The sequence below is a fragment of the Schistocerca gregaria genome, chromosome 2 (assembly GCF_023897955.1).
Source record: "Schistocerca gregaria isolate iqSchGreg1 chromosome 2, iqSchGreg1.2, whole genome shotgun sequence".
Taxonomy (NCBI): Eukaryota; Metazoa; Arthropoda; class Insecta; order Orthoptera; family Acrididae; genus Schistocerca; species Schistocerca gregaria.
Window position 1 is genome coordinate 819,785,949 of NC_064921.1, and position 25,239 is coordinate 819,811,187.

General features: G+C 45.1%; 1 protein-coding gene across 1 annotated transcript in view; it reads left to right on the plus strand.

Moving 5' to 3' along the window:
* The window catches only part of LOC126335151 (rab3 GTPase-activating protein catalytic subunit), a 471,879-nt gene that overhangs the window by 402,170 nt on the left and 44,470 nt on the right, over positions 1–25,239 (plus strand). The window contains exon 9 of the mRNA XM_049998120.1: positions 17,919–18,058. Within this exon, the coding sequence (XP_049854077.1) occupies positions 17,919–18,058 (140 nt within the window). The remainder of the gene's footprint in view (positions 1–17,918; positions 18,059–25,239) is intronic.

Here is a 25,239-nt window from a genome sequence, read left to right on the forward strand (position 1 = left end):
TTGGCGACCCAAGTTTTGACAGGTTTATCAGTAATCGCATTTCTGCTATTCCTCATCGCTTTCGCTTTCTCTCAGTCCATATACTCATTAGCCTGGTCACTCCGCTCAACACTGTAATCCTCGTTCACTTTCACCGAAGATAGCAATGTTGTCAGCAAATCTTAACATTTATATTTCACCTTGAATTTTAATCTCACTCCTACATCTTTCTTTTATTTCCGCCGTAGCTTCTTCGATGTACAGATCGAACAGTAAGACGTATTCGGGAGGACTACGGTTCAAACACGCGTCCGGAAATCGAGATTTAGGTTTTCCGTGATTTTATTCAGGCAAATGCAGGGGTAGTTCTGTGAAAGCGCATAGCCGATTTCCTTCCCCATCCTTCCCCAAACCAAGCTTGTGCTCCCTCTGAAATGGCCTCGTTGCCGACGGGACATTAAACACAAATCTCCGCCGCCTCCTCCTCCTGCGCGAATACTAAGAATACTATGAACGGAAGATAACATCCCTGCCTTTTACGTTTACTAGGCCGAGCACTTTGTCTTGGTCTTCCATTCTTAAGTATGTTACCTATCTTTCATTGTACCGTGCAAATATGTTCTTTAGAATTCCGCACATCTTGCACCATTTTATAGTCCCCAACATTTTTCTAGTTCGAGAAATGTTTCTTCTGTTATCAGTCTCACCCTCAGAACTGTCTCTCTTGCGCCATTACCGTCCAGAAAGCTAAACTGACTGTCGTCGAACATATCATTCATTTTGTTTTCTATTATTCCGTATACAGAGTCATTATAATTAAGTTCAAGTTTCAAAACGCCATAAAGAAGTAACTGCTGCTCAGAATGATGTTTAATGTGAAGGTAATACTATTGACTTATGGAGAAACGTTATGGGGAAAAACAGGAACTAAAACTTTTCCACTAGGTGGTGCTGTAAGTTCCAGCTACAGTTGACAGATCAGACGCAATACGACAGCTACGATGGGTGAGTTACACATTAGCGAATCGTACTGTGCAACGTAAATGACTGCACAAGTTTGACATTCAACAGTTTTGGCACAGTTAGTTAGGTAAGCCCATTCATCACGGCAAGGTCGTGCCACATCGAATGGGAAAATCGGTTTTTAATTGTCCTAAGGCGAAAACCACATAAAAAGCAAAAATAAAGTAAGTTTTCGGTTGTCCTGAAGATAAAAACCGCATAAAAAACAACAATCGGTGTTGAACTGTCGTGAAACTGGCTCAAGACGTGTTCAATATACTGTCCACCGTTTCCTGCCGCAAGCTTAAATTGAGAAACTGCGTGTTCCACAACAGACCGGAGTTTAGAATGCGTTCTGCAATGTGTGCCTTCAGTTTAGCTACGTTTGTATTCTGAGTACTGAACATAGAACCCTTCAGATAACGCAATAGCCAGATGTCACACAGATCAAAATCAGGTGATGAGGACGGCGAAGTCTATAGGGAAATAACGGCTGATAATTCTAGCGTTTCCGAAATGCCTCTGCAGCAGTCGCTTCACTGGCTGTGCAATGTGCGGAGTAGCGCCATCGTGCTTAAAACTGATCCTACCCATATATAATGTCATTGGTGCGCAAAAGACTCATAGAATTTACCAGTGACCGTACAGCTGTCAGGAAGAACAGGGCCCATCTGCTCCAAAGAATAACACCGTGTGATAGACGATGACGGCAACCCGCACCACAGTGTCACCTCTGCAGTATGAAATGCGATGATGTGCGAGAGAATTTTCCGACGCCCATATTCGGCAGTTATGCCCTTAGAGTTGGAAGTGGGCATCGTTTCTCCACAGAATGTTCCATTAACATTCATTGTCCAGTTACAGGTGAGCAAGAAATTCTGTAGCAAGCTTTTGTCTTACCGACAGGTCGCTATAAACCAACTCCTGAACATGAGTGATTGTGTTTGCATAGCAATCCAAGATGTTTTGTAGAATTTTATGCACCGTGCCCGCAGGCATGCCCAAAGTTCGGGCGATTCCCAGGGCAATGCATTTTTGCACATCACCGCTCGATGAATCCTGCAGTGCTGTAGGCCCATCTTATACTGACGTCGGATCAAGTTCTTTCCTACCTCTACCACAATGAGCTTCAAAAGAACCTACCTTTTCGAATTTAGTAATTTATTTCTTCAGATCCTTGGCAGACAACGGGTCAACGCTTATTTTCATATATTTGAGTGTCCGGAACTTGTGCAGAGCTATTGGCGCACAGTCACCGTTCTTGTAAAAGAGCTGTACCAGCAGCGCGCGATCCTGCATTGAGACAGTCATGCCGAGTGCCCAGCCGCAAATTGAGCAACGTCCGTGTACCTTGCCTCTTTTACTTAGGATATTCTGCCGCTTACAGCGCCATCCAGTGGTAAGATTTTCATTGGAGTTTTTTTATTTCCCTAACATATTTCCTTTCTTCGATAATATTCCATTCGAATTTGACGTCATTCTGCACGGCGGTTTGGTTTTACAGTGTTTTGAAAGTGGGATATGAGGGATATGAGGGATATTCCGAAAGTAACGTACGATCGGGCGCGAAATGGAAACTCCAGTGAAATCAAAAGTGTTTTATTTGCGATTCTTAGCTACACCTTCCAGCAACATCTCTACATAGTCGCCGGTCTCTGAGACATTTGTCGTAGCGTTGTACCAACTTTCCAGTGCCCTCGTCATAGAAGGTAGCCGTCTGCACTTTTCGCCGATTCTCTATGCTGATCTCCAGTTCGTTGTCTGTTCCAAAGCGTTCACCTTACACCAAGCGGTCCAAGACAGCAGAGATGAAAATCAGATGAAGCAAAGTCCGGGTTGTATGGAGGGCGATCAAACACTTTCCACCGAAAACGCGGCAGGGGCGTCCTCTTTGGCCCTGCAAAGTGCGGCCGAGAACTGTTATGAAGAAGGAAATGCGTGACAGTTACGTTGTGTGGGCTGCATCAAATCAGGCGAAATCTCTCACGGACACTCACAATTGGCGGGAGCACTTTTTTTTTCTTTTTCTTTTTTTTTTCGTACTCACTGTGCGCTCAGAACTGAAAAGACAGACGTGACGCGATCAACCGCCGTACTAGAGGCAATGTCCTACGCACCTAAGAAATGATTTATCGGATATTCATTGTGGTTGCCATTTCGCGATCGATCGGACCTTACGGTCGGAATACGCCCATTATAATCACTCTTTATTATTCTTCTCAGAGGTGGATCTCACTGTCTGCCAAAAGCTGCGCTGCTGCTGCTAGGCGCTTCAGACCTTGCAGTGCCTGAAGACTGTCGCAGCGGTGGATTCGAAACGAGTGAGGAACGGTGCTGTGGCAGCCACTGGGCTGGCGCTCGCGCTTTCCTGACTCGTCGACCTGCTGGAGGGTCCTCGTCTCTCAGGAGGCGCGGTGGAGCGCGGGCGACGTTTCTGTGCCAAGGAGCGCCGTCGTCTGCGGGAGGAAACAGCTCGGCACGCAGCCCCGGCTACTGCTGCTGGTTAACGAGGAGGGATACACTCGCGCAGGACCTCCGCTTCCTGTCCCCGCAAGGTCCCCTCCGGTAACCTCCGGGAGAGGTGTTCTTGTCCTTCAGCTCGGCCCGGGGCTCGGTTTGTAAAGTTGTCGACACAGCGAAAAAACTGCGCACACTCTGAAACAAAAGCGATATTTATTTATACTGTACCATGCTCACTTCAGACACCCGATAGAAATTACCAGTAACTTCACCCCTATCGAGGGAGATGGCGCAGTGGACAGCACACTGTTGTGGCATTCACCAGTTCAGCTCTCCGTCCGGTCATCCACATTTAGATTTTCGATGATTTCCCTCAATGGCTCCAGGCAATTTCCGAGGTGGTTCCTTTGAAAAGGGGACGCCCAATTTCCTTCTCTGTCCTCCTTTCGTAATGCGACCTTGTGCTGCGCCTCTAATGACCTCACAGGAGAAACTCCCCGTTGCATCCCCTCAGATCTATTGGCCAGAGGGTCCAGTGGATAGTCCGTCATAAACTGAACACAGACCAACCTTGAAAACAGTAAGAAGGCGTACTGAACTGTAAAAAAAAAAAAAAAAAAAAGAAGCAAAGCAGAAACAGTGAACGGCCTAAGGACAAGAAGTGCAATATAGGGCAGCTTGAAACAGCAATGGCGTCGTGGGTAAGTGGCCGGTGTCGGACTAAGGAGCGGGCGTGCCGTGTTCAAACCTCTCTCGTGCCTTTGTTCCGCTGTTCTATGTATTCTAATTTGTTTTTGTGGGGTGATTAACGCCCGTTTGCAACAACGAGTTGTAATGTAGGGACCTATAATGACAGTTGATTGTGCACAACTACTCTATTAGCAACCGAAAGGCCACGTCTTTCGAATGGGAGCCGCAAACGTTTGACCACAAGGCGGGAAGTCAACCGAATCCTCCACCGAAAAACACGACTGGTGTGTCGTACACGGCATTAGTGACAGAACGTGTGTCATGATAGGAATCTCTTAACGACGCACCTAATTTGCACGCCTGGCGAGTGAGTGAGAAATGCCTCCTTGCCCGGTTTAGGTGTTGATATGAATACGATCACTACCGAGGAAATGATGAAAACAATTTGTCGCAGTATCTGCAACAAATGACCAAAACAGTTCCACTGTGCTATTTCCAAACATGTGTTTTTAACGTTGCCTTTGGAGGTTTTGACACTTGAATTTCTTTGTTGTAACGTAGTTCACATCCCTTTACTTGTTGACTTCATTTCTGTGAGACATCTATGTGGTATCTCGCTTGCTTTCACTAGTCATCACATTTACTTGGGACGGTAACGTACTGTTACCACATGACTTAAATTCTATAACCAATGTATGGTATGACAGCTGTTAAGACTACATAAAGAGAACAAACATTTCAATGACCGGACAGTTCATAAAGATGGGAAAAAAATTAAATACACTCCTGGAAATGGAAAATAGAACACATTGAAACCGGTGTGTCAGACCCACCATACTTGCTCCGGACACTGCGAGAGGGCTGTACAAGCAATGATCACACGCACGGCACAGCGGACACACCAGGAACCTCGGTGTTGGCCGTCGAATGGCGCTAGCTGCGCAGCATTTGTGCACTGCCGCCGTCAGTGTCAGCCAGTTTGCCGTGGCATACGGAGCTCCATCGCAGTCTTTAACACTGGTAGCATGCCGCGACAGCGTGGACGTGAACCGTATGTGCAGTTGACGGACTTTGAGCGAGGGCGTATAGTGGGCATGCGGGAGGCCGGGTGGACGTACCGCCGAATTGCTCAACACGTGGGGCGTGAGGTCTCCACAGTACATCGATGTTGTCGCCAGTGGTCGGCGGAAGGTGCACGTGCCCGTCGACCTGGGACCGGACCGCAGCGACGCACGGATGCACGCCAAGACCGTAGGATCCTACGCAGTGCCGTAGGGGACCGCACTGCCACTTCCCAGCAAATTAGGGACACTGTTGCTCCTGGGGTATCGGCGAGGACCATTCGCAACCGTCTCCATGAAGCTGGGCTACGGTCCCGCACACCGTTAGGCCGTCTTCCGCTCACGCCCCAACATCGTGCAGCCCGCCTCCAGTGGTGTCGCGACTGGCGTGAATGGAGGGACGAATGGAGACGTGTCGTCTTCAGCGATGAGTGTCGCTTCTGCCTTGGTGCCAATGATGGTCGTATGCGTGTTTGGCGCCGTGCAGGTGAGCGCCACAATCAGGACTGCATACGACCGAGGCACACAGGGCCAACACCCTGCATCATGGTGTGGGGAGCGATCTCCTACACTGGCCGTACACCTCTGGTGATCGTCGAGGGGACACTGAATAGTGCACGGTACATCCAAACCGTCATCGAACCCATCGTTCTACCATTCCTAGACCGTGCCACCCAAGGTGCTCTAGAAGGTGTAAGTCAACTACCTTGGCCAGCAAGATCTCCGGATCTGTCCCCCATTGAGCATGTTTGGGACTGGATGAAGCGTCGTCTCACGCGGTCTCCACGTCCAGCACGAACGCTGGTCCAACTGAGGCGCCAGGTGGAAATGGCATGGCAAGCCGTTCCACAGGACTACATCCAGCATCTCTACGATCGTCTCCATGGGAGAATAGCAGCCTGCATTGCTGCGAAAGGTGGATATACACTGTACTAGTGCCGACATTGTGCATGCTCTGTTGCCTGTGTGTATGTGCCTGTGGTTCTGTCAGTGTGATCATGTGATGTATCTGACCCCAGGAATGTGTCAATAAAGTTTCCCCTACCTGGGACAATGAATTCCCGTTGTTCTTATTTCAATTTCCAGGAGTGTAGCACGGCCGCTTCACTTTCCAAGACCTTGACCACTTAACTCCGCCGCCGCGGCTGTTAAAATTATCTCGGTTTCGCAATTGTTGAGCCTGGACCGTTCGCAGTTTTCATTTTTCTTTTTTCTTTTCACAGTCCAGTACACCTTCTTCCTGTTTTCATGCTTGATCTGTTTTCTGTTTCTGACGGGCTGTCCATTGGGCCATCTTACCACTAAATATGAGGGGGACGCGATGGGGAGTTTCCCTTGTCAGACTCTTAATCATCCTTCCTTCTTCCTTCCATGATTCTTTAAAGAATCGGACTCTCACGTATGAGACATCCGTTTCACGCATATTGATGTTTTTGACGTCGTATCTCCTGAACGGTGTGTCGTACAACGTCATAACTTTCGAGGTACATTCAGCGCTTTATGTGGATACTGTCTACGAAATGTGTTACGAGGGGAGTCAGGAGTAAAGAATTAAAGGATTAAAACGCCGTGCCCAATGCGCTGAGGCTTTACTGTATGAACAGCGAAAATGTCGTAAGAAGCGATAAACTTCTTTTTCCTTTCTTTCTTTTCGTGAGACACATCAGCGAAAAAAGATTTGATTTTATGACTAAAGTTTGCGGGAAGTCGCTTTGTGCTCTCATTGGCAAATAATGTATGAATTTATTCTGGGCTATCTGCGCTTCACGAACTATATTGTTGTTAGAATATGCACATTTTCTGACTGTAATACTACTGGTATTGCGTTAAACTCTGAAGTAATATTGTACTTCTCAATGAGTAGGTAATGACAGCATATTAGAAGTGACATTCTTTTTTTTTGCCTATGGAAGACGTTATTTAGGCAACCTGCAACTAGGATCGTGCCCCGGCTTAGCCGTTTATTAATGTTAATGGTACAAAATTTACTTAAAAAGGCGAAAAATAAAATAATAGACACATTTGTGATTGAAGCGATAGAACATAACTGATGTGACTTAGTTAATTCATATCTTGTAACGTCTCCAACAGAAGGAAAACTCTTAGAAATGACATGTATGTTCTGCCTTCACATTCATTAAATGTGTTTTTTTAGGATAGCGATTCGGTCGTTGTGCCAATCTCATGTGAGACCTATAACAACATAAAATACTTAAAGATGTCAAGAAAACATTATATTATGGAAACGTTATTTTTTTTTTTTTTAAAAAAAAAAGAGATTGTAACTCCTCCTACATGACTATAAGAAACGTCAGTGCATAGTCGTTCCTTTGAAGAGAACACTGTCGTCTTATGCAACCATGTTTACATTTTGCATGTGTATAATGAGACACTGTTCGTGTCATTTACATAAACGTAGCTTTTCTCTAAAGTGAGAACATAATGTCAAACAAAGTGTCCAAGCATGCATTCACTCAATGTATTGTAAACACATTACCTGGTTTAATAATTACTGTTGAATTCGTGCCATGTGCACACTTAATTTCCAGTGGGCGGCCACCAGATGTGACAGTCCACAGCTGAAGTTCTACAAGCGTGCTGGGTGTTGCTATCAATCTGTCATATCAGAGATACATTCTGCGTAAATTCTGTTATGTGTTAGTTTATTTAAATATAACTTCATTTTTTCCTTTAAAACTGTCTTATTTCGAGGAGGGAGCAGCGCGAAAGATCTTCGTTTATTAAAAAATATATATTGTAAAAAAATGATAGTGCTAATGATATTTGCTGATATTCTAGTATGTAGCACCATTTGTTATCTTTTTTGCGACATTACATGCAACCACGTAGTCCATGTTGTTGTCGCCGTCGCCGTCGTCGTCGTCGTCGTCGTCTTCACTCCGAAGACTGGTTTGATGCAGCTCTCCAAGTTGACAAACTGTCTCTGTTAATTGCCATCGATTCGTACCAACTCCAGTCACATTTATGTGACTACACGTCAAAAGCCTGAATAACCATATTTTGCAGCGCACACCGCTGCGAGACGTGCAAGAAGAGTGTTAGTGAAGTTCTGGAGGGTAGCGATAAGGGTGTGGAGCCATGCTGACTCCATTGCCGTGGCTTGGCGCGATGGGTTTCTCGGGTGGAGGATTCATGGCACGAGCAGGCGCCCACAGATTCTCGATTGGGTTGTAATACGGGGATTTTGGTGGACAAGGAAGTACGGTAAACTTATCCTGGTGCTCTTCGAACTACTCACGTACACTGCAGGCTGTGTGACTCGTTGCGTGATCCAGCTAGTAGATGTCATCGTGCCGAGGAAAAACAAAGTGCATGTGGGGGTGGACATGGTCCCAAGGATAGATGCAAACTTGTGTCGATCGACTGTGGCTTCCAGAATGATGAAATCACCCAGGGAATGCTACGAAAACATTCCCCAGACCATAAGTCTCCCGGCTCCGGCCTGGAACCTTCTGACTATTGTTGCAGGGTGTTTACTTTCTGCCCGATGGAACATAAAGCGTGATTCATCTGAAGAGACCACCTGTTGCCACTCAGTGCACTCCCAGTTGTTGAATTGGCGTGGGAATTCCAGCCTTCGTCGCCTGCAAAGAGCAATCAGCGTGGGTACGTGAATCGAGCACCTGCTGCCGAGGCCCGCACACTGATGGTAGCCCCTTGGTTCATTTGGGCGGTCAGTTGCTCAACAGTTGCAGCCATCGTTCACTCCTGTCACTTTAACCACGGCGGCACGCAAACAGATTACAAATTTGCCGTTTCCGAAATCCTTCCATGCGGCCGGAATCCAGTGAGCAAGCCCTTTGTGATGTCTCGTAAATTGCTCCGTTTACGCTCTAAGAAAACGAGTACACTGTCTTCCGCGTTCCCCGATACGCTTTATATAACCTCCAGTGCTAGCACTGAAAGGTCTCTGTTGGATTCCTTTCATGTTAATTTCTTAAAACTGTTGTCATTTACAGCATACATTCCACTTGTAAATTTACTGTGATGTTTCTGACTATCTGGGAGGAGACTGGCAGTGGAACGTGTTACATTTACACATAATCAAGAACGATCTGTCGCACTACTACACTTTAAAACACAGTATATATTTAATTCATGTCACACAGTCTCATACGGAACCTACATCCGCTTTCTTTTATGTACTGTATATGATAAGATACTGTCACCCCCGTCTCTTCTGTGTGAAAGGATGAACGAGCAAATGTATTTCTAGTTGCATGCTTGATGGTAGCAGACAAGTCAGTCTGCTAGAGAATAGTAGGACCAACGTCGGAACTGGTAGCTACGCTTTCTAAAAGCAAAGAGGTTTCTATTCTTTCTTTGGTCCTGTCCGTCCCTTGTCATGTTGGCATAAGAAGCTGCCCCTCCGGTCACTTCCGTTTGTATCTGTTAAGCACCCTCAGTAGGGGCCCAGGGCAGTCTGTCCGCGGCGAGCGTCTGAAGTGGTAAGATCTCCGGCTAAGCGCGTCTCTGCTAAGTCTGTAGGACAATGGATTTCTTAAGTTCAGCCTAACTGAAAATTTAATCACCTTTATTTCAGGTTTAGATCTAAAATATGTTATCTTAAATTGCAACGCGGTGTAATTGGAGTGTGAAGTTCAGAATATCTTCCAGTAGTAGCTTTGTCACTAGTTTGCGAGTAAAGTGGAACCATGTGTTGAAGATCCGTAATTGTAACTAAGATCATCAATCCTAAATGCGAATGTGCGTGAGATTATAACGTCTTGTCTTGACAATATTTTTCAATATAGCAATTTTTCTTTATGTTCAACCTACGTGGGGTGTACTTTGTGAGACCAGTACCACGTGCTCATATAAGTGTTCGACCCATCAGGTTAATAGTATTACGATAGTAACCAGTTCGAGGTTTTTCTTTTGTAAATTGCGTTTTGATGTAATTTATTTTAATTATCAAAATTATTGTGGAGTTACACTCTTTGTGCAAACCAAGCTGACCACGTGAAGCATGTAGTGTAATCATCAACGTATCCCTCAGCTATTCTTTTCGGGAAGATTTCACAGAGAGTTAGTATGAATTTAGTATACCAGTGTGTGGTAATTTCATGATGGACAGGATTGCGCTACGAACGTAACTTCTTTGGGTGAAAATTGAATCGGTTGGTTGTGGTTAATTTCCTCTTCCATATGTTTCAACGTTCTTCGTGTGTTATTTTATGAATGCAGTGCTGTATGCAGTCTCCCAATCTTGGCTCAATATTTGATGTGTTCCGTAAAATTACAAACTCACATTTTCACAATCCTAAATAAGGCACCAGTTTAGTTATTAATCAAGTTTAATATTTTGAAATTTTAACGGAACAATGATCAATGTTAAAATAAATGTCCAAATATAAACTGATTTATTTCTTTTTGTTTAATTGTCTTTATATATATAATCACTGGTTATCGTAAGATGACTACTAAAAGATTATAATTAATGTTAGTCTGGTTGGGAATTTGGTAAGCTAGACTGGATACCTGGTGAAACAATTGCTCAGTTATGCAAGATTAACTTCCCATGATAGCTCAGAGCTTTTAACCCGCTTTTATTGTCTTGAATATCAGCACCGCTTTCAGAACAAATTAATCCATCAACATTACAATACTGCCACTTGCCATCTGTCACTGGTTGTTGCACTCGACTTGGAACATAGGCGGCGGTGACATTAATGTGACTGGACTTTCTATATAGCAGTAAAACCGTTTAAAACACTAACATAAGATATTGTATAATATGTATGCATCTACGTTGTTTACACTTATTTATTTGACAGCTTACATAAGTGAATCCCCATACGTGGTGTTCAATCTTAACATTACTTTCCAGCGTCTCTCTCTTTAAATACATAATTAAAATTATCTAACAACCTCTTGTTACTCAGCCGCGCGGGATTAGCCGAGCGGTCTTAGGCGCTGCAGTCATGGACTGTGCGGCTGGTCCCGGCGGAGGTTCGAGTCCTCCCTCGGGCATGGGCGTGTGTGTTTGTCCTTAGGATAATTTAGGTTAAGCAGTGTGTAAGCCTAGGGACTGATGACCTTAGCGGTTAAGTCCCATAAGATTTCACACACATTTGAACATTTTTCTTGTTACTCAGTTACATCAGTTCGTTTACAAAGTGCGTCTAGCTGATTCTTCATCTGATCGTATTTTTTTTTTAATTTCCTCTAGAATGTTCATCGTTTTACATTTCGTTGCTATAAGCAGGATCATAACTTGGTGTTCTGTCTTTTACAAATAGACCGCAATTATACAGAAAAGAACTCGGAAACTCTTGTAATGGATGCGTTAAGACTTACTTACGGCCATGTATCTTAAGGCTGAATGCATATTGTTCTGAGGCAGAAATGTGTACACCGAAACACAATTTGATCGTAGGTGCTCATCGTAGTCGCATTCTTCAGCTGCCGGAAGGTGCCCCATAGTGTTAGATTTCCCTACATGCTCATATGTTGTGCGGAACAGCAAACTATTGGGCGCTTTCCAATTATGGGAGGTAATGATAGTATGCTCCTGGGGAAAGCAACAGATAATCGAGATTGTGAATAAACAAGTACCGTACCAGAAAACTTGACATTGCTTCTCTGTTAGTTATGACACAGATATTTGCAAAAGCGTAACGTTAACTGGAGTCTGCTACTATTTTCGAAAACTAAGAGGTGGCCTTCTTTCTCATTTTTATGTGTTCGTGGAGGATATTATAAACATCCGCTTTGTACGTCGGTGATTCATAGAGTACGCACAAAGTAGATGGCGGTAGGCCTGTCATATGCTCTCTACTTCCGTAATTAGTAGCCCGATGTCAGAAGTAGCGGCTTTCCATACACAGGACACTGAAACAGACCCAGTTACCACAATGATATTGTACAGGACAGTTATTTAATGAAGGTATTTTAGAGAAGACTGCCTGTGTTCCGCACTTAGAATTGATTTCGAGAGAAGTACATTTAATTAATGAAAGCACATGCTTCAGCAGCGTCGTCTCGAGGATGTTTTATTTTCTGTTGACCTGACGTTCATGATGGTCCGCGTTTTTATCAGTTGATCGAATAAAAGGCAAGCTTTCTTTTTAGCAGTTTATTCAATCTAAGAAAAATGTCTTCGTCTACTTTTGACATAGACGATAGACTCCATTTTCATCACAATAACAGTGAAATCAAACTTCCTTCTTGGTAATCCAAATAACCAACAATTGTTCACAGCCGAGTTCCAAGCACACTAACGCAGTTTCTTGCTCTCACTTCGCTATGTACATGTCGACTAGCCCACGCTTCCAAAGCCAAAAGTACACATGTTCCAAAGACAGGCTTCCAAGAATTTACACTGGTATGAAAATACAGACTGTGACAAATTTATGCCTTCTTTCAATCTATGATTTGTATTAATATATTCTACCTGGATCGTATTCTTGTCTGAACTACTGCATTTACATCTTCTGAACACACACATAAAAAGAGAAACAGAAATAAGGAGCTCACCTGCCAAAACCGAAAGACGCGGAAGCCCACAAAAACGGTACCATAATTTTCGCTTTATGAACCACGCATTGCGTTATAACCCGTAATTCCCGAATAACAAGTATGTGGTTAGTAGTACCTAAGGTAGCATCCCAGATTCGAAATTCGCCGACTTAGAGGAAAAGTTCATGAAGTGAAATTAATCATCATCATCATCATCATCCTCAAACTAGTATATCGCGATTCCGACCTTGCTATGGGAAATCGCACGGTTGATAATAATATTGTTTATTGCTTTCACGGTGCCTTTTACAGCATTTGGAAGTCAAAAGTAGGACTAGACACATGTCTCTTTACCAGAACCTACATGTGTGCGACTGTACAACGAAACTGTCGAATGCATGCATACTCCAAAGGAATATAAAAAATGGATGTACGAGTGCAGGTAATAGACACGGGTTGACGACAGATGGGGGCTTGGGTCTGGCCTAATGATAGAGCGACCACACACGATACGATAAGCGGGAAATATGGGTTCGAGTCATTGTCCGGCACAAATTTTCATTGTCGTTCTTCCATTATACAGCACGTGGAGGCTGATGTTTGCAACTGTGAATGTATTTCATCTGTTTAAAAGCATATTTCAGTGAAAAGAAAAATCTGTCTTGAAATTCTCAATTATACACGTAGTAAAGATGGCCGCAAGTGCTACGAATAAACTTAGCTTAGTCCAGTTTACAGACATATATGACATTAACTGCATAAACTGTGCAAGAAGAGTAAAATTTTTGTGTGTATAACTGACTAAAGTGAAGTTCGTGCCCTAGAAAACATCGTCTGCCGATAAAGTACAGAATGTGTGAAAGTAATTAAAGACTTTGTAACTGAAATTTTCTGTCGATCTCGTAACAGACACATAAAACGTTTCTCAGCGGTAATCATACATACTTATTGTTATTATTTTAGACATTTAATTTCTGTGCTACTGAATTCGATTCAGAGCCTGTTCATTTGTCATGCGATATTTTCGTGTAACGTTCAGTATTCTTGCGTGGCATCGGATTTCAAAAAGTTTTATTCCTCTCTTCTCTGAACTGTTTATCATCCACTTTACCCTTCCGGACGAGGCTACATTCCAGGCAAATACCTTCAGAAAAGACTTTCTGGCTTATAAATTTACATCGGTTGTTGACAGATTTCTCTTCTTCAGAAAAGCTTTTCCCATTATTGCTAGGTTGCATTTCTATATCCCCTTTATCCAGCTCATCGTCGTGTTTTTTACTGCCAAAATAATGAAGTGGATGTTTTGCTTTTTGGGAAACAAAATAACTGACCTTTACCAGGGTATAGTGGATATAAGAATGCAAACTAAAATAGCAGTAAAAGTTTCTGAAGAAGAGAAATTTGTTAACATTGAATATAAATTTAAGAGTTAGAAAAGTTAGGCAATACTTTCTGAAGGTATCTGTATGCAGCCTATATACGAGTACATATACAGCGTGTCCTAAGAGGAATGGTCGATATTGAGGGATATGATAGGACCGATCATTCGAAAAAAAGAAGCCAAGGAAACATGGGTCTAGAAAACATGAATCAAGAGCTGTACGCTCTTCATCTTCTATACTGTGCAACAAGTTTCTTCTACGGCAAGCCCTTTGATTTTCGTATTTTATGAGGAGGTACTATTGATAAAACCAAGGGGAAAAAAAGGACGTGGGCCAATGTCTGATTTCCTGACCTAAGAGTCCCTCAGCATCAGCTGATTTGACTTGGCTAACATAATTACATTTCTTCCCTTACTCTTGGTATTCCCCTTATTACATCTTTTCATAACAACATCCGTACCGCTCAAGTGCTCTTCCACGGCCTTTGCCACCTCTAGCACGACTACAATGCGATCGGCAAACCTCTATGTTTTTATTTCACCTCTGTGAACTTTAATTCCCTTTTCACTTTTCTCCTTTACTGCTTAGTCAGTGTTCAGACTGAAAAGCATCAGAGACGGGCTGTTGCCTGCTTCAGTTCCATCTGAAGTACTGCATCGGTTTCTTGTTTATTCTACTCTTACAACTGCTCAAAAATGGTTCAAATGGCTCTGAGGACTATGGGATTTAACTTCTGAGGTCATCAGTCCCCTAGAACTTAGAACTACTTAAACCTAACTAACCTAAGGACATCACACACATCCATGTCCGAGGCAGGATTCGAACCTGCGACCGTAGCGGTCGCGCGGTTCCAGACTGAAGCGCCTAGAACCGCTCGGCCACATTGGCCGGCCTTAGAAGTTATAGATAACTCATCGCTCCCTGCATTTCATCACCACTACGTTCCTAACTTCAAAGAGTATATACCAGTCTAGACTGCCAAAAACTTAATTTAAATCTACAAACACATTAAACGTACGTTTATCTTCCTTCCGTCTGTGCCAGAGGTGTCAAACCTCTAAGCATACCTGGGTCACACTAGAAGAAGATAAGTATTTGTGGGCCGCATCTAATATGATGAACACTAAAAATAACCGTTGTGAAAAAAAAGAGGGACTGTCAGAGATATACAATGTGTTTCAAAGTATCCGGACACCTGGCTGAAAATGACTTAAAAGTTCATGGTGTCCTCCATCGGTTATGCTGGAATTCAGTATGGTGTTGGCCCACCCTTAGCCTTCATGACAGCTTCCACTCTCGCAGGCATACGTTCAATCAGGTGCTGGAAGACTTCTTGGAGAATGGCAGCCCATGCTCCACGGAGCGCTGCACTGGAGAGAGGTATCGATCTCGGACGGTGAGGCCTGGCACGAAGTCGGCGTTCCAAAACTTTCCAAAGGTGTTCTATGGGATTCAGGTCAGGACACTGTACAGGCCAGTCCATTAAACTGATGTTATTGTCCACTTCGCCATAGGCCGTGCATTATGTAAAGTGGCTCGATCGTGTGGAAAGGTGAAATCGCCATCCGCGCATTCCCCTTTATGAGTAGGAAGCAAGAAGATGCTTAAATCATCAATGTAGGCCTGTGGTGTGATAGTGATGGATCAACAAAGATTAAAACAACAAAGGTTGCAAGCTACCTCTATGAAAAACGCGACCACACCATAACACCAACGCCACCGAATTTTTTACTGTTGGCACTACACACGCTGGCTGATGACATTCACCGGGCATACGCCATGCCCACACCCTGCTATCGGGTTGCCACATTGTGTACCGTGATTCGTCACTCCACAAAACATTTTTTTCAACTGTCCAGTCGTCCAATGTTCACGCTTCTTGCACCAAGAGAGGCGTCGTTTGACATTTACCTGCATGATGTGTGGCTTATGAGCAGCCGCTCGACCATGAAATACAAGTTTTCTCACCTCCCGCTTGTCACTGTACTTTCATTAGATCTTGATGGAGTTTGGAACACCTGTGTGGTGGTCTGGATAGATGCCTGCCTACTACACATTTACGACCCTGTTCAACTGTCTGCGGCCTCTGTCAGTCAACAGACGAGGTCGGCCCGTACGCTTTTATGCTGTACGTGTCCCATCACGTTTCAACTTCGCTATCACATCAGAAACAGTGGACCTAGGGATGTTCAGGTGTGTGGAAATCTCGCGTACAGACGTATGACACAAGTGATTCCCTGTCACCTTCCCACGTTCGAAGTCCGTGAGTTCCTCGGAGCACCCCATTCTGCTCTCTTACGATGTCTAATAACTACTAAGGTCGCTGATATGGAGTATCTGGCAGTATATGGCAGCACAATGCTCCTAATATGAAAAACGTATATTTTTGGGAGTATGCGAATACTTTTGATGCGTAGTGTATATAGTTAACGCATTTCAATAATTTAGAATTAATTAATTTCTGATTATTTATCCTAAAAAAGCAAGTTGAAATTAAAATGACGTTTTATGTACGAAATGACATTAATAATATTCTATGTAAGCAATTACAAATCATAGAATTAATGTGACATTTTACTGAATTAGGAAAACTAATGTATCAGTATGATGTTTGCTCGAAGTGACTGCAAATCTAATGGTGTTCTCAGAGTGTTCAGCTGAGATTTTGATTAAGTCTTTACTCATTTTGATTATTTTTTCGAAAATCTTGAAATCGGTTTTCAGAGTCTTGCATCAAATCTAAAAGTATGGCTGTATGTTTCATCGCGCCTGTATGATTATATTTGTACAACGTACTGAAATGAAAAAAATTGTTTGCATTTACTTGTACCTGCCATAATTTCACTTTAATTTGGTACGCACTTATTGTTTGAAACATTGTGCTGATACATAGGCTGCTACCTTGAAGACAGTAAATCTGCCACGGAGCCGGCATCGACGAGTACCGGCACAGATTTTGCTTTTGATATCATGTACGATTTGGTTTCATTAATTATACTATAAAATCTTCTTAACACCTGGCTTCGGCTGAGCAACCATACTTGTTTAAAATGTGTCACCATACCTAGGATGCAAGTTTCTGAGGAATACCTTGAACTGACGATGATTATATTCCACAGGAAGCTAGGTCGAGGGCTGTCGAATGAAGAAACTGAATTGAATTAAAGCTCATCACTTTGTACTCATCATCTGCTACGGTAGAAATTACACACGAAAGTAAAAAGCCCATTATTGAGAAATTCATGTTCAAATGTGGTTCTTATTTGTAGCAACGTATATGATATGAAATCTGTTACAACAGAATTACGGTGCTGTTAGATAGTAGACATAGACAGTAATTGCAATCCTCTTGAAGCTATATGATTTGTATCGACTTGTGGTGATCAGAACAACAGTGAAAAAGGTTATTTATCTCACGTGTATAAAAATAACACCTAAATTTCTTGTTTCCAGTACTTCATCTCATTATACATCTCCAAATCTCTAGTTCGCAGTTGCAATTGAAGTAGCCGTAAAATAAAAGCTCATGGGGTGTGACGAATTGGCTGGTCATAAGAACGAGACACTGGGGGGGGGGGGGGGGCGCGGGGGGCGGTCAGGTATAGTATGGGCGCCAATGTTAAGAATGGGATGGGCCACTGAGAGTATAGCATCGTATGGCTATAAAAAAATAATAATTATGGAAGCTTTTTACCGATCGTGTGATAGTTGGTTACTTCTTGAGCCGCATTGATACTTGCTTTGGACGGTATGCTGTCCGTTGGTTGGACACCCCTTTCTATACAACTGGAAACACTATTCAGTTGCGTTGACAGTAACGCCTGGCACCTTATGCAACCCTTCGTGCTCCGGCGTGTTGCAGAGTGGCGCCAGGGGACCCCGACTTGCGCACGTGCCTGCTGCACCAGAAGCTGCAGATGCTCAACAGGTGCATCGAGCGGCGGCTGGCGCGCGAGCGGGAGGCGAGGGCCACGTCCGTCGACACCGAGGACACCGACACGGGTAAGCGATCCAGAGGACTCGTCCTTACTGCGTCGGTTTTGGATGTTAGAAGTGGAGTACAGGGTGCTTGAAAAAGATTTATCCGATTTCTACGTAAATGAAGGTAAATCTTAACTTTCACATAGACCCTCAAAGTTTTCATTTTCGTAAAAAGCATCATCTTCTACAACGCTATCTCTTTTACATTCATGCACATACAAACAGGAGGATTTTTATTTTAAGATTGGTCCAGAAGCTCATAGCGTTTTTGTCGTAAATATTGTATTCCCGGTTCTATGAGTTCATTTATCGAATGTCATTTTTTTGTAGTTCATTGTTGGTATTTGAGTTTAAATACTGTCATTTTGTAATTCGGAGTGGAGCTGTGGTAGCTAGAAAACGGAGTGCCAGGTGGAGGAATCGGAACGTTTCCGACATATTCCTCTATTTGATGAGGATTGTGATGATGATGGTGTTTGGTATCTGGGGCGATCAACTACGCGGTTATCAGCGTCCGTTCAAATTCCCAACCGTTACTCAGTCCAGTCTCGCCCCTTTCATGAATGATGATGAAATGATGAGGACAACACAAACACCTAGTCATCTCGAGGCAGGTGAAATTCTTCTATTTGAGTTCAGTAGAGAGGTGACAGCAAGGGAGAAACATTTGCACCGTGTGTGGGAATAATGCCACTGGACAAAGTACGGCAAGAAAATGGTTTCCTCATTTTAAGGAGGATCGTTTTGACATTAGTAACTCCACGTTCAGGAAGACATTCGGAATTTGGTGGAGATAGTTTAAACGCGTTAATACACTCCTGGAAATGGAAAAAAGAACACATTGACACCGGTGTGTCAGACCCACCATACTTGCTCCGGACACTGCGAGAGGGCTGTACAAGCAATGATCACACGCACGGCACAGCGGACACACCAGGAACCGCGGTGTTGGCCGTCGAATGGCGCTAGCTGCGCAGCATTTGTGCACCGCCGCCGTCAGTGTCAGCCAGTTTGCCGTGGCATACGGAGCTCCATCGCAGTCTTTAACACTGGTAGCATCCCGCGACAGCGTGGACGTGAACCGTATGTGCAGTTGACGGACTTTGAGCGAGGGCGTATAGTGGGCATGCGGGAGGCCGGCTGGACGTACCGCCGAATTGCTCAACACGTGGGGCGTGAGGTCTCCACAGTACATCGATGTTGTCGCCAGTGGTCGGCGGAAGGTGCACGTGCCCGTCGACCTGGGACCGGACCACAGCGACGCACGGGTGCACGCCAAGACCGTAGGATCCTACGCAGTGCCGTAGGGAACCGCACCGCCACTTCCCAGCAAATTAGGGACACTGTTCCTCCTGGGGTATCGGCGAGGACCATTCGCAACCGTCTCCATGAAGCTGGGCTACGGTCCCGCACACCGTTAGGCCGTCTTCCGCTCACGCCCCAACATCGTGCAGCCCGCCTCCAGTGGTGTCGCGACAGGCGTGAATGGAGGGACGAATGGAGACGTGTCGTCTTCAGCGATGAGAGTCGCTTCTGCCTTGGTGTCAATGATGGTCGTATGCGTGTTTGGCGCCGTGCAGGTGAGCGCCACAATCAGGACTGCATACGACCGAGGCACACAGGGCCAACACCCGGCATCATGGTGTGGGGAGCGATCTCCTACACTGGCCGTACACCTCTGGTGATCGTCGAGGGGACACTGAATAGTGCACGGTACATCCAAACCGTCATCGAACCCATCGTTCTACCATTCCTAGACCGACAAGGGAACTTGCTGTTCCAACAGGACACTGCACGTCCGCATGTATCCCGTGCCACCCAACGTGCTCTAGAAGGTGTAAGTCAACTACCCTGGCCAGCAAGATCTCCGGATCTGTCCCCATTGAGCATGTTTGGGACTGGATGAAGCGTCGTCTCACGCGGTCTGTACGTCCACCACGAACTCTGGTCCAACTGAGGCGCCAGGTGGAAATGGCATGGCAAGCTGTTCCACAGGACTACATCCAGCATCTCTACGATCGTCTCCATGGGAGAATAGCAGCCTGCATTGCTGCGAAAGGTGGATATACACTGTACTAGTGCCGACATTGTGCATGCTCTGTTGCCTGTGTCTATATGCCTGTGGTTCTGTCAGTGTGATCAAGTGATGTATCTGACCCCAGGAATGTGTCAATAAATTTTCCCCTTCCTGGGACAATGAATTCACGGTGTTCTTATTTCAATTTTCAGGAGTGTACATAATGATCTACGTCAGCGTACTCGAGAACTGGTCAATTTGATGAACTGTGATCATTGCACCATCGATGTTTGCATTTTATGAGGAAGATTAAAAAATCTGGTGTATGGGTACCGCATGCTCTAAGCCAAAATCATAAAAATCTGGCGGTGGCCATATGTGATTTTTTGTTTGCTGGTCCTCAACTGGAACAGCATCGACCATTCGTATCCTCTGTCATTGCTGGTGACAAGAAATGGTGTCCTATACTACCATAAGGGGAAGAAAGTAATGGTTGAGCCCAAACTAAGCACCAGCTCACCGTAGAAAGACCTATGCACATCCACAAAAGATAATGTTTGCATCTGATGGAACATCGATGGTGTGTTGTACTACGAACTGCTTCCCCTCGTGTAATCATCAGTGCTGACATTTATTTTCAACAACTGAGACGTCTTACATACGCGGTCCAAGAACAGCAACCAGGAAGACTGTGTGAAGTGATGCTTTTCATGATAACGCCCGTTTTTAGTATGCTGGATTGACAAAAAACACTTACAGTAATTGGGTTGGGAAGTCATTCCGCACCCACCTTACTCATCTCATCTTGCGCCCTCAGATTTCACCTTCTCCGCTCTCTATCGAACAACCTTCGAGGAACTTCCTTCCCGTAGTCGATAAATTACCCAAGCTTTGGCAGACTGTTGTAAATAGCGTTTGTTAAATATATGGAAAGACGCTACGAGGTTATGCATCAACCCAATACAGTCACCTACCTTTCACAGCTGTTCAACGTGCTCTCTACGGAACCCACGAGAAACACCGAAATGATTGTCAAACTCCTCCCATACTTTGCAATCATGTCTGGTATTACTGCAAATGGCTCTGAGCACTATGGGACTTAACTTCTGAGGTCATCAGTCCCCTAGAACTTAGAACTACTTAAACCTCACTAACCTAAGGACATCACACACATCCATGCCGGAGGCAGGATTGGAACTTGCGACCGTAGCGGTCGCGCGGTTCCAGACTGAAGCGCCTAGAACCGCTCGCCCACCCCGGCCAGCCGGTGTTACTGCAATCGCTGTTGCTTTATGATGTTCCGTTTCATCCATTGTTATAAAGGGAGGGACGTGGACGACATATTTCACAAATTCCCGTAGAGAAATTTTGAAATCAGGGTACTTTGGAGGCATTTGGTGCAGTGCGACATGCATACGCCCCATACGGCTCATCCATCGTCGAGACAACTCATTGTTAAGAAACGCTGTGAGGTGAACGGACAGTGTGGTGGTGGGGCCGTCCTGCTGAAAAATGAAATTTTCGGCATGCTCTCGCAATTGAAGATAAACCCTTATGTCAAAAAACTACAGCCACGTGATTCATGTAACCGTCTTTTTCACAATGAAGATTTGGTCGTAATACTTCCTGCTCCAGTCTGTCGTCTTTCCTTCAGCGACCTGCTGTGATATTCTGTTGCTGGTGTACACTGATCAGCCAGAACATTATGACCGCCGACCTACTATCGATATAAACCTGTCCAGGCGACAGCAGCCTCACCTGGCGAAGAATGACTGCTCGTCAGACACACGCACGGTGGATGTAGTGTCAGAGAGCGAGCGGACGTCGTAGGGGTAAAAAAAAGACAGGTGGCGAACTGTGGCGGACTTAACATCAGGCTTTAACACTCGGCAGAGTACAAGTGTGTCTGAACACCCAGTGCACCGAAAACTCCTAATGTTGGGCCTCCGCAGACGATGACCCATGCATGTGACAATGTTGACACCACAACATTGACCACTGGACGCTGGCGCAGTAGGAGAGCGTTGCATGGTCTGATGAATCCATTATACTCTGAGAAACATTCACGTGGGCATTCATGGGTCCAGTGGAGCTCGTGCAAGGCACCATGATAGCCAAGGAGTATCGCACACTGGTTGCACACCTCGTACACCCCTTCATGACGATCATGTTTCCCTTCACCAAGATAATGCGCCATGTACAAGGCTAGGAATGTGATGGATGTGACCGTGTGCTTCGAGGAACATAGTGCCGAGTTCCAATTTATGTGGAGGCCCACCCCCCAACTCACCAGATCTAAACCCGATCGAACATATGTGGGATCTGATTGAACGTGGTGTCAGAGCTCATCGCTTCCCCCTCCCAATCCCTCCCATGAATTTACGGGAATTTGGTGACTTGTGTCTGAAGATGTGGTGTCAACTCCCTCCTGCGACCTACCAAAGCCTCATTGCCTCCATGCCACGACGTTTCGCTGCTGTTATATGTGCAAAAGGTGTACATGCCAGCTATTATTTAGGTGGTCATAATGTTCTGGCTGATCCATGTATCAGTGTGTTCTAGTGTCACGTTTCATTTCTTGGTCAACCATGAATGTTCGACCTGTTTCATTTTGTAGCTGCCTCGGACAGTTACCACTCGCACGGTGAAGAGGTTTGTGTTCGGCTGAAGATGATGGTCTAGGGGTTCCCCATTGCTACTGAGTCGTTGTGGTTAGAGCCTGCATGTCGGGATTGGCGAGAAATTTCCCCATGATGGTGACTGCACCTGATATAAGTGCTGCAATGACGAGAATCATGACGTAATTTCAATCGCCTCCACACCACCTTCACGGCAGCGTAGAAGGAATGTCAAGACTGAACCTGTTCTTTTAGTTTTGTGAACAGCGCTTGTACACTTTGGTAACCGTCATGCACAAACTTTGTGGCATCCTAACGTCTGTGTGGCAACGTAAAAGAAGGTTGTCCTTCAGATCTGAGGGACATGTTCAAAAAATTCGGTAATTTTGCACTGACTTCTAGTACACACAATTTCATGCACATATCGAACAAGTTCATGTGCCACATCTGAATGCAGTCCTCGCGTCTGTGCGATCAGTCTCATAACGGCATCCCCATACGCACGATACAGTGTGTACGAAGAGTCTCGGCGGCACTGACTGCGCCTACTTCCAGGAAGCGAATGAAAGACTGTGCTTTGCAACAGGCGGGAGAAGCAATAAGAGGGTCTGTGTCAATCGCTCGCTACTTACTAAATAACGCGACAGAGAGCTGACTGACGCTAAGCGACCTGCAATGTCTCTCTTTTTCCGACCAGGCATGCTCCATGAAGCTACAAGCATTTGTTTATTTTTAATAGCCTGTCGTAAGTTAATTTACCAGTAACTCACGTACGTAAATAAATATGTTGCGCAACACAATTAAAGGACCACCTCTTAGAAACCACTTAATTCTCTCACATGGCGACGAAGAAGTTTCAAATTTGGCCTAAAGGTCCCCAAAAACTTCCTCTGTAGTGGAGCAAAAGGATGCTGTCGTGAGAGGGCACTCTCGAGGTCGGTGAGGATTCAAACACCAAGGTATCGACACTTGCGAATAAGGAGGCAGAACTCACTTCATATCAGCTAAGAGATGTGTTAATGATGTCACAATGGTAACAAATTTCACCACAGTTCTGCCCAGTGCTATCGTGGACTTGACACACGACACGAAGATCGCCATGTGGGATCCTAGTTACTCGTCACTTATAGGCTGCCTAGGAAACTGTTTTCTCGGATAGCTAGACAACATAAAAGCAAATCACATTAATGGAGTTTATTACAGTAATTGAATTGACAATACTTAACTTGCGTATGTAAAAGGTGGTGTCGCAAGCAATTGGCGACATGCAAATAATCAATCTCCTTCGATAGAAACAATTTAGGTGCAAGCTAATCACACAAGTTCATAAGTCACGGTTCTTCGAGTGCGGCCGAGGCTAGGCGGCGCGTCGCTTTTATTCCCTTCGTGGAGAGGCCCCTCCTGTCGTGGTGACGTGCTAGTCAAAATGCTGTTGGCTGACGTCGTCTCACGGCCCTCTCTACTGTATCGTTCGCGATCTTCGTGCCGGCGCTTGTCATTGCGCCGGAACACGCCACACCAACTCTTGCTCCACGTTTCACCCCTTCATTTGATTCCTTTCAAGTGGAGGTGAGAACCGGGACACACAGCGCTGAAATCGAGCGCATTTCTTACAGGTGGCCGAGGGAAACATTTCAGACACACCGCGTATCAGAATCGACACACTGACGTAAAGGGCGTCAGTGAAAACATCTGCTTTCGTTGGGGCGTTGATTCTCACACGTTTAGCGATCGAAAAAGACAGTTTGCATGCGATGAGCAGCAGAAAACGTTCTTGAAAAAACAGAATGTCACATCAAACGCCTTTCAACGGTCTGCCTCGACACTTATTTTATTGGGCTACCAGTTTCTGTGATTTATTACGTCATGTTCAGGTCCCCTGACCGACGTGTAGGAAGATTCCAACCTCGGTTCCGGTCAAAATTGGGGCAAGCGTTCAAAGACTCTTATTTGTAGATTTCTACTTGATACAGCGATCACTTCAGACATCATCCCTGACGGACATACACGGTTCTTGACAAAGTCCGACACAGCTGACACCCCCGGACGTTTCAGCGCTCCTCTTAAAGATGGTTCAAATGGCTCTGAGCACTGTGGGATTTAACTGCTGAGGTCATCAGTCTCCTAGAACTTAGAACTACTTAAACCTAACTAACCTAAGGACATCACACACATCCATTCCCGAGGCAGGATACGAACCTGTGACCGTAGCGGTCGCGCGGCTCCAGACTGTAGCGCCTAGAACCGCTCGCCCACACCGGCCAGCACCTCTTAAAGACATCGTCAGGCTGCAGTCGTATTTAACGTGATCTGACCCCTTTAAAATGCAATGCGACTGCAATTTTTCTTCTGCTAGACAGGATGGTAGGGCTACGGCCTTGCCGCAGTGGTAACACCGGTCCTCGTCAGATCAACGGAGTTAAGCGCTGTCGGGCTTGGCTGGCAGTTGGATGGGTAACCATCCGGCCCGCCAAGCGCTATTGGCAAGCGAGCTGCACTCCGTCCTTGTGGGGCAAACTCAAGAGCTACTTGACTGAGAAGAAGTGGCTCCGGTCACGAAAACTGAC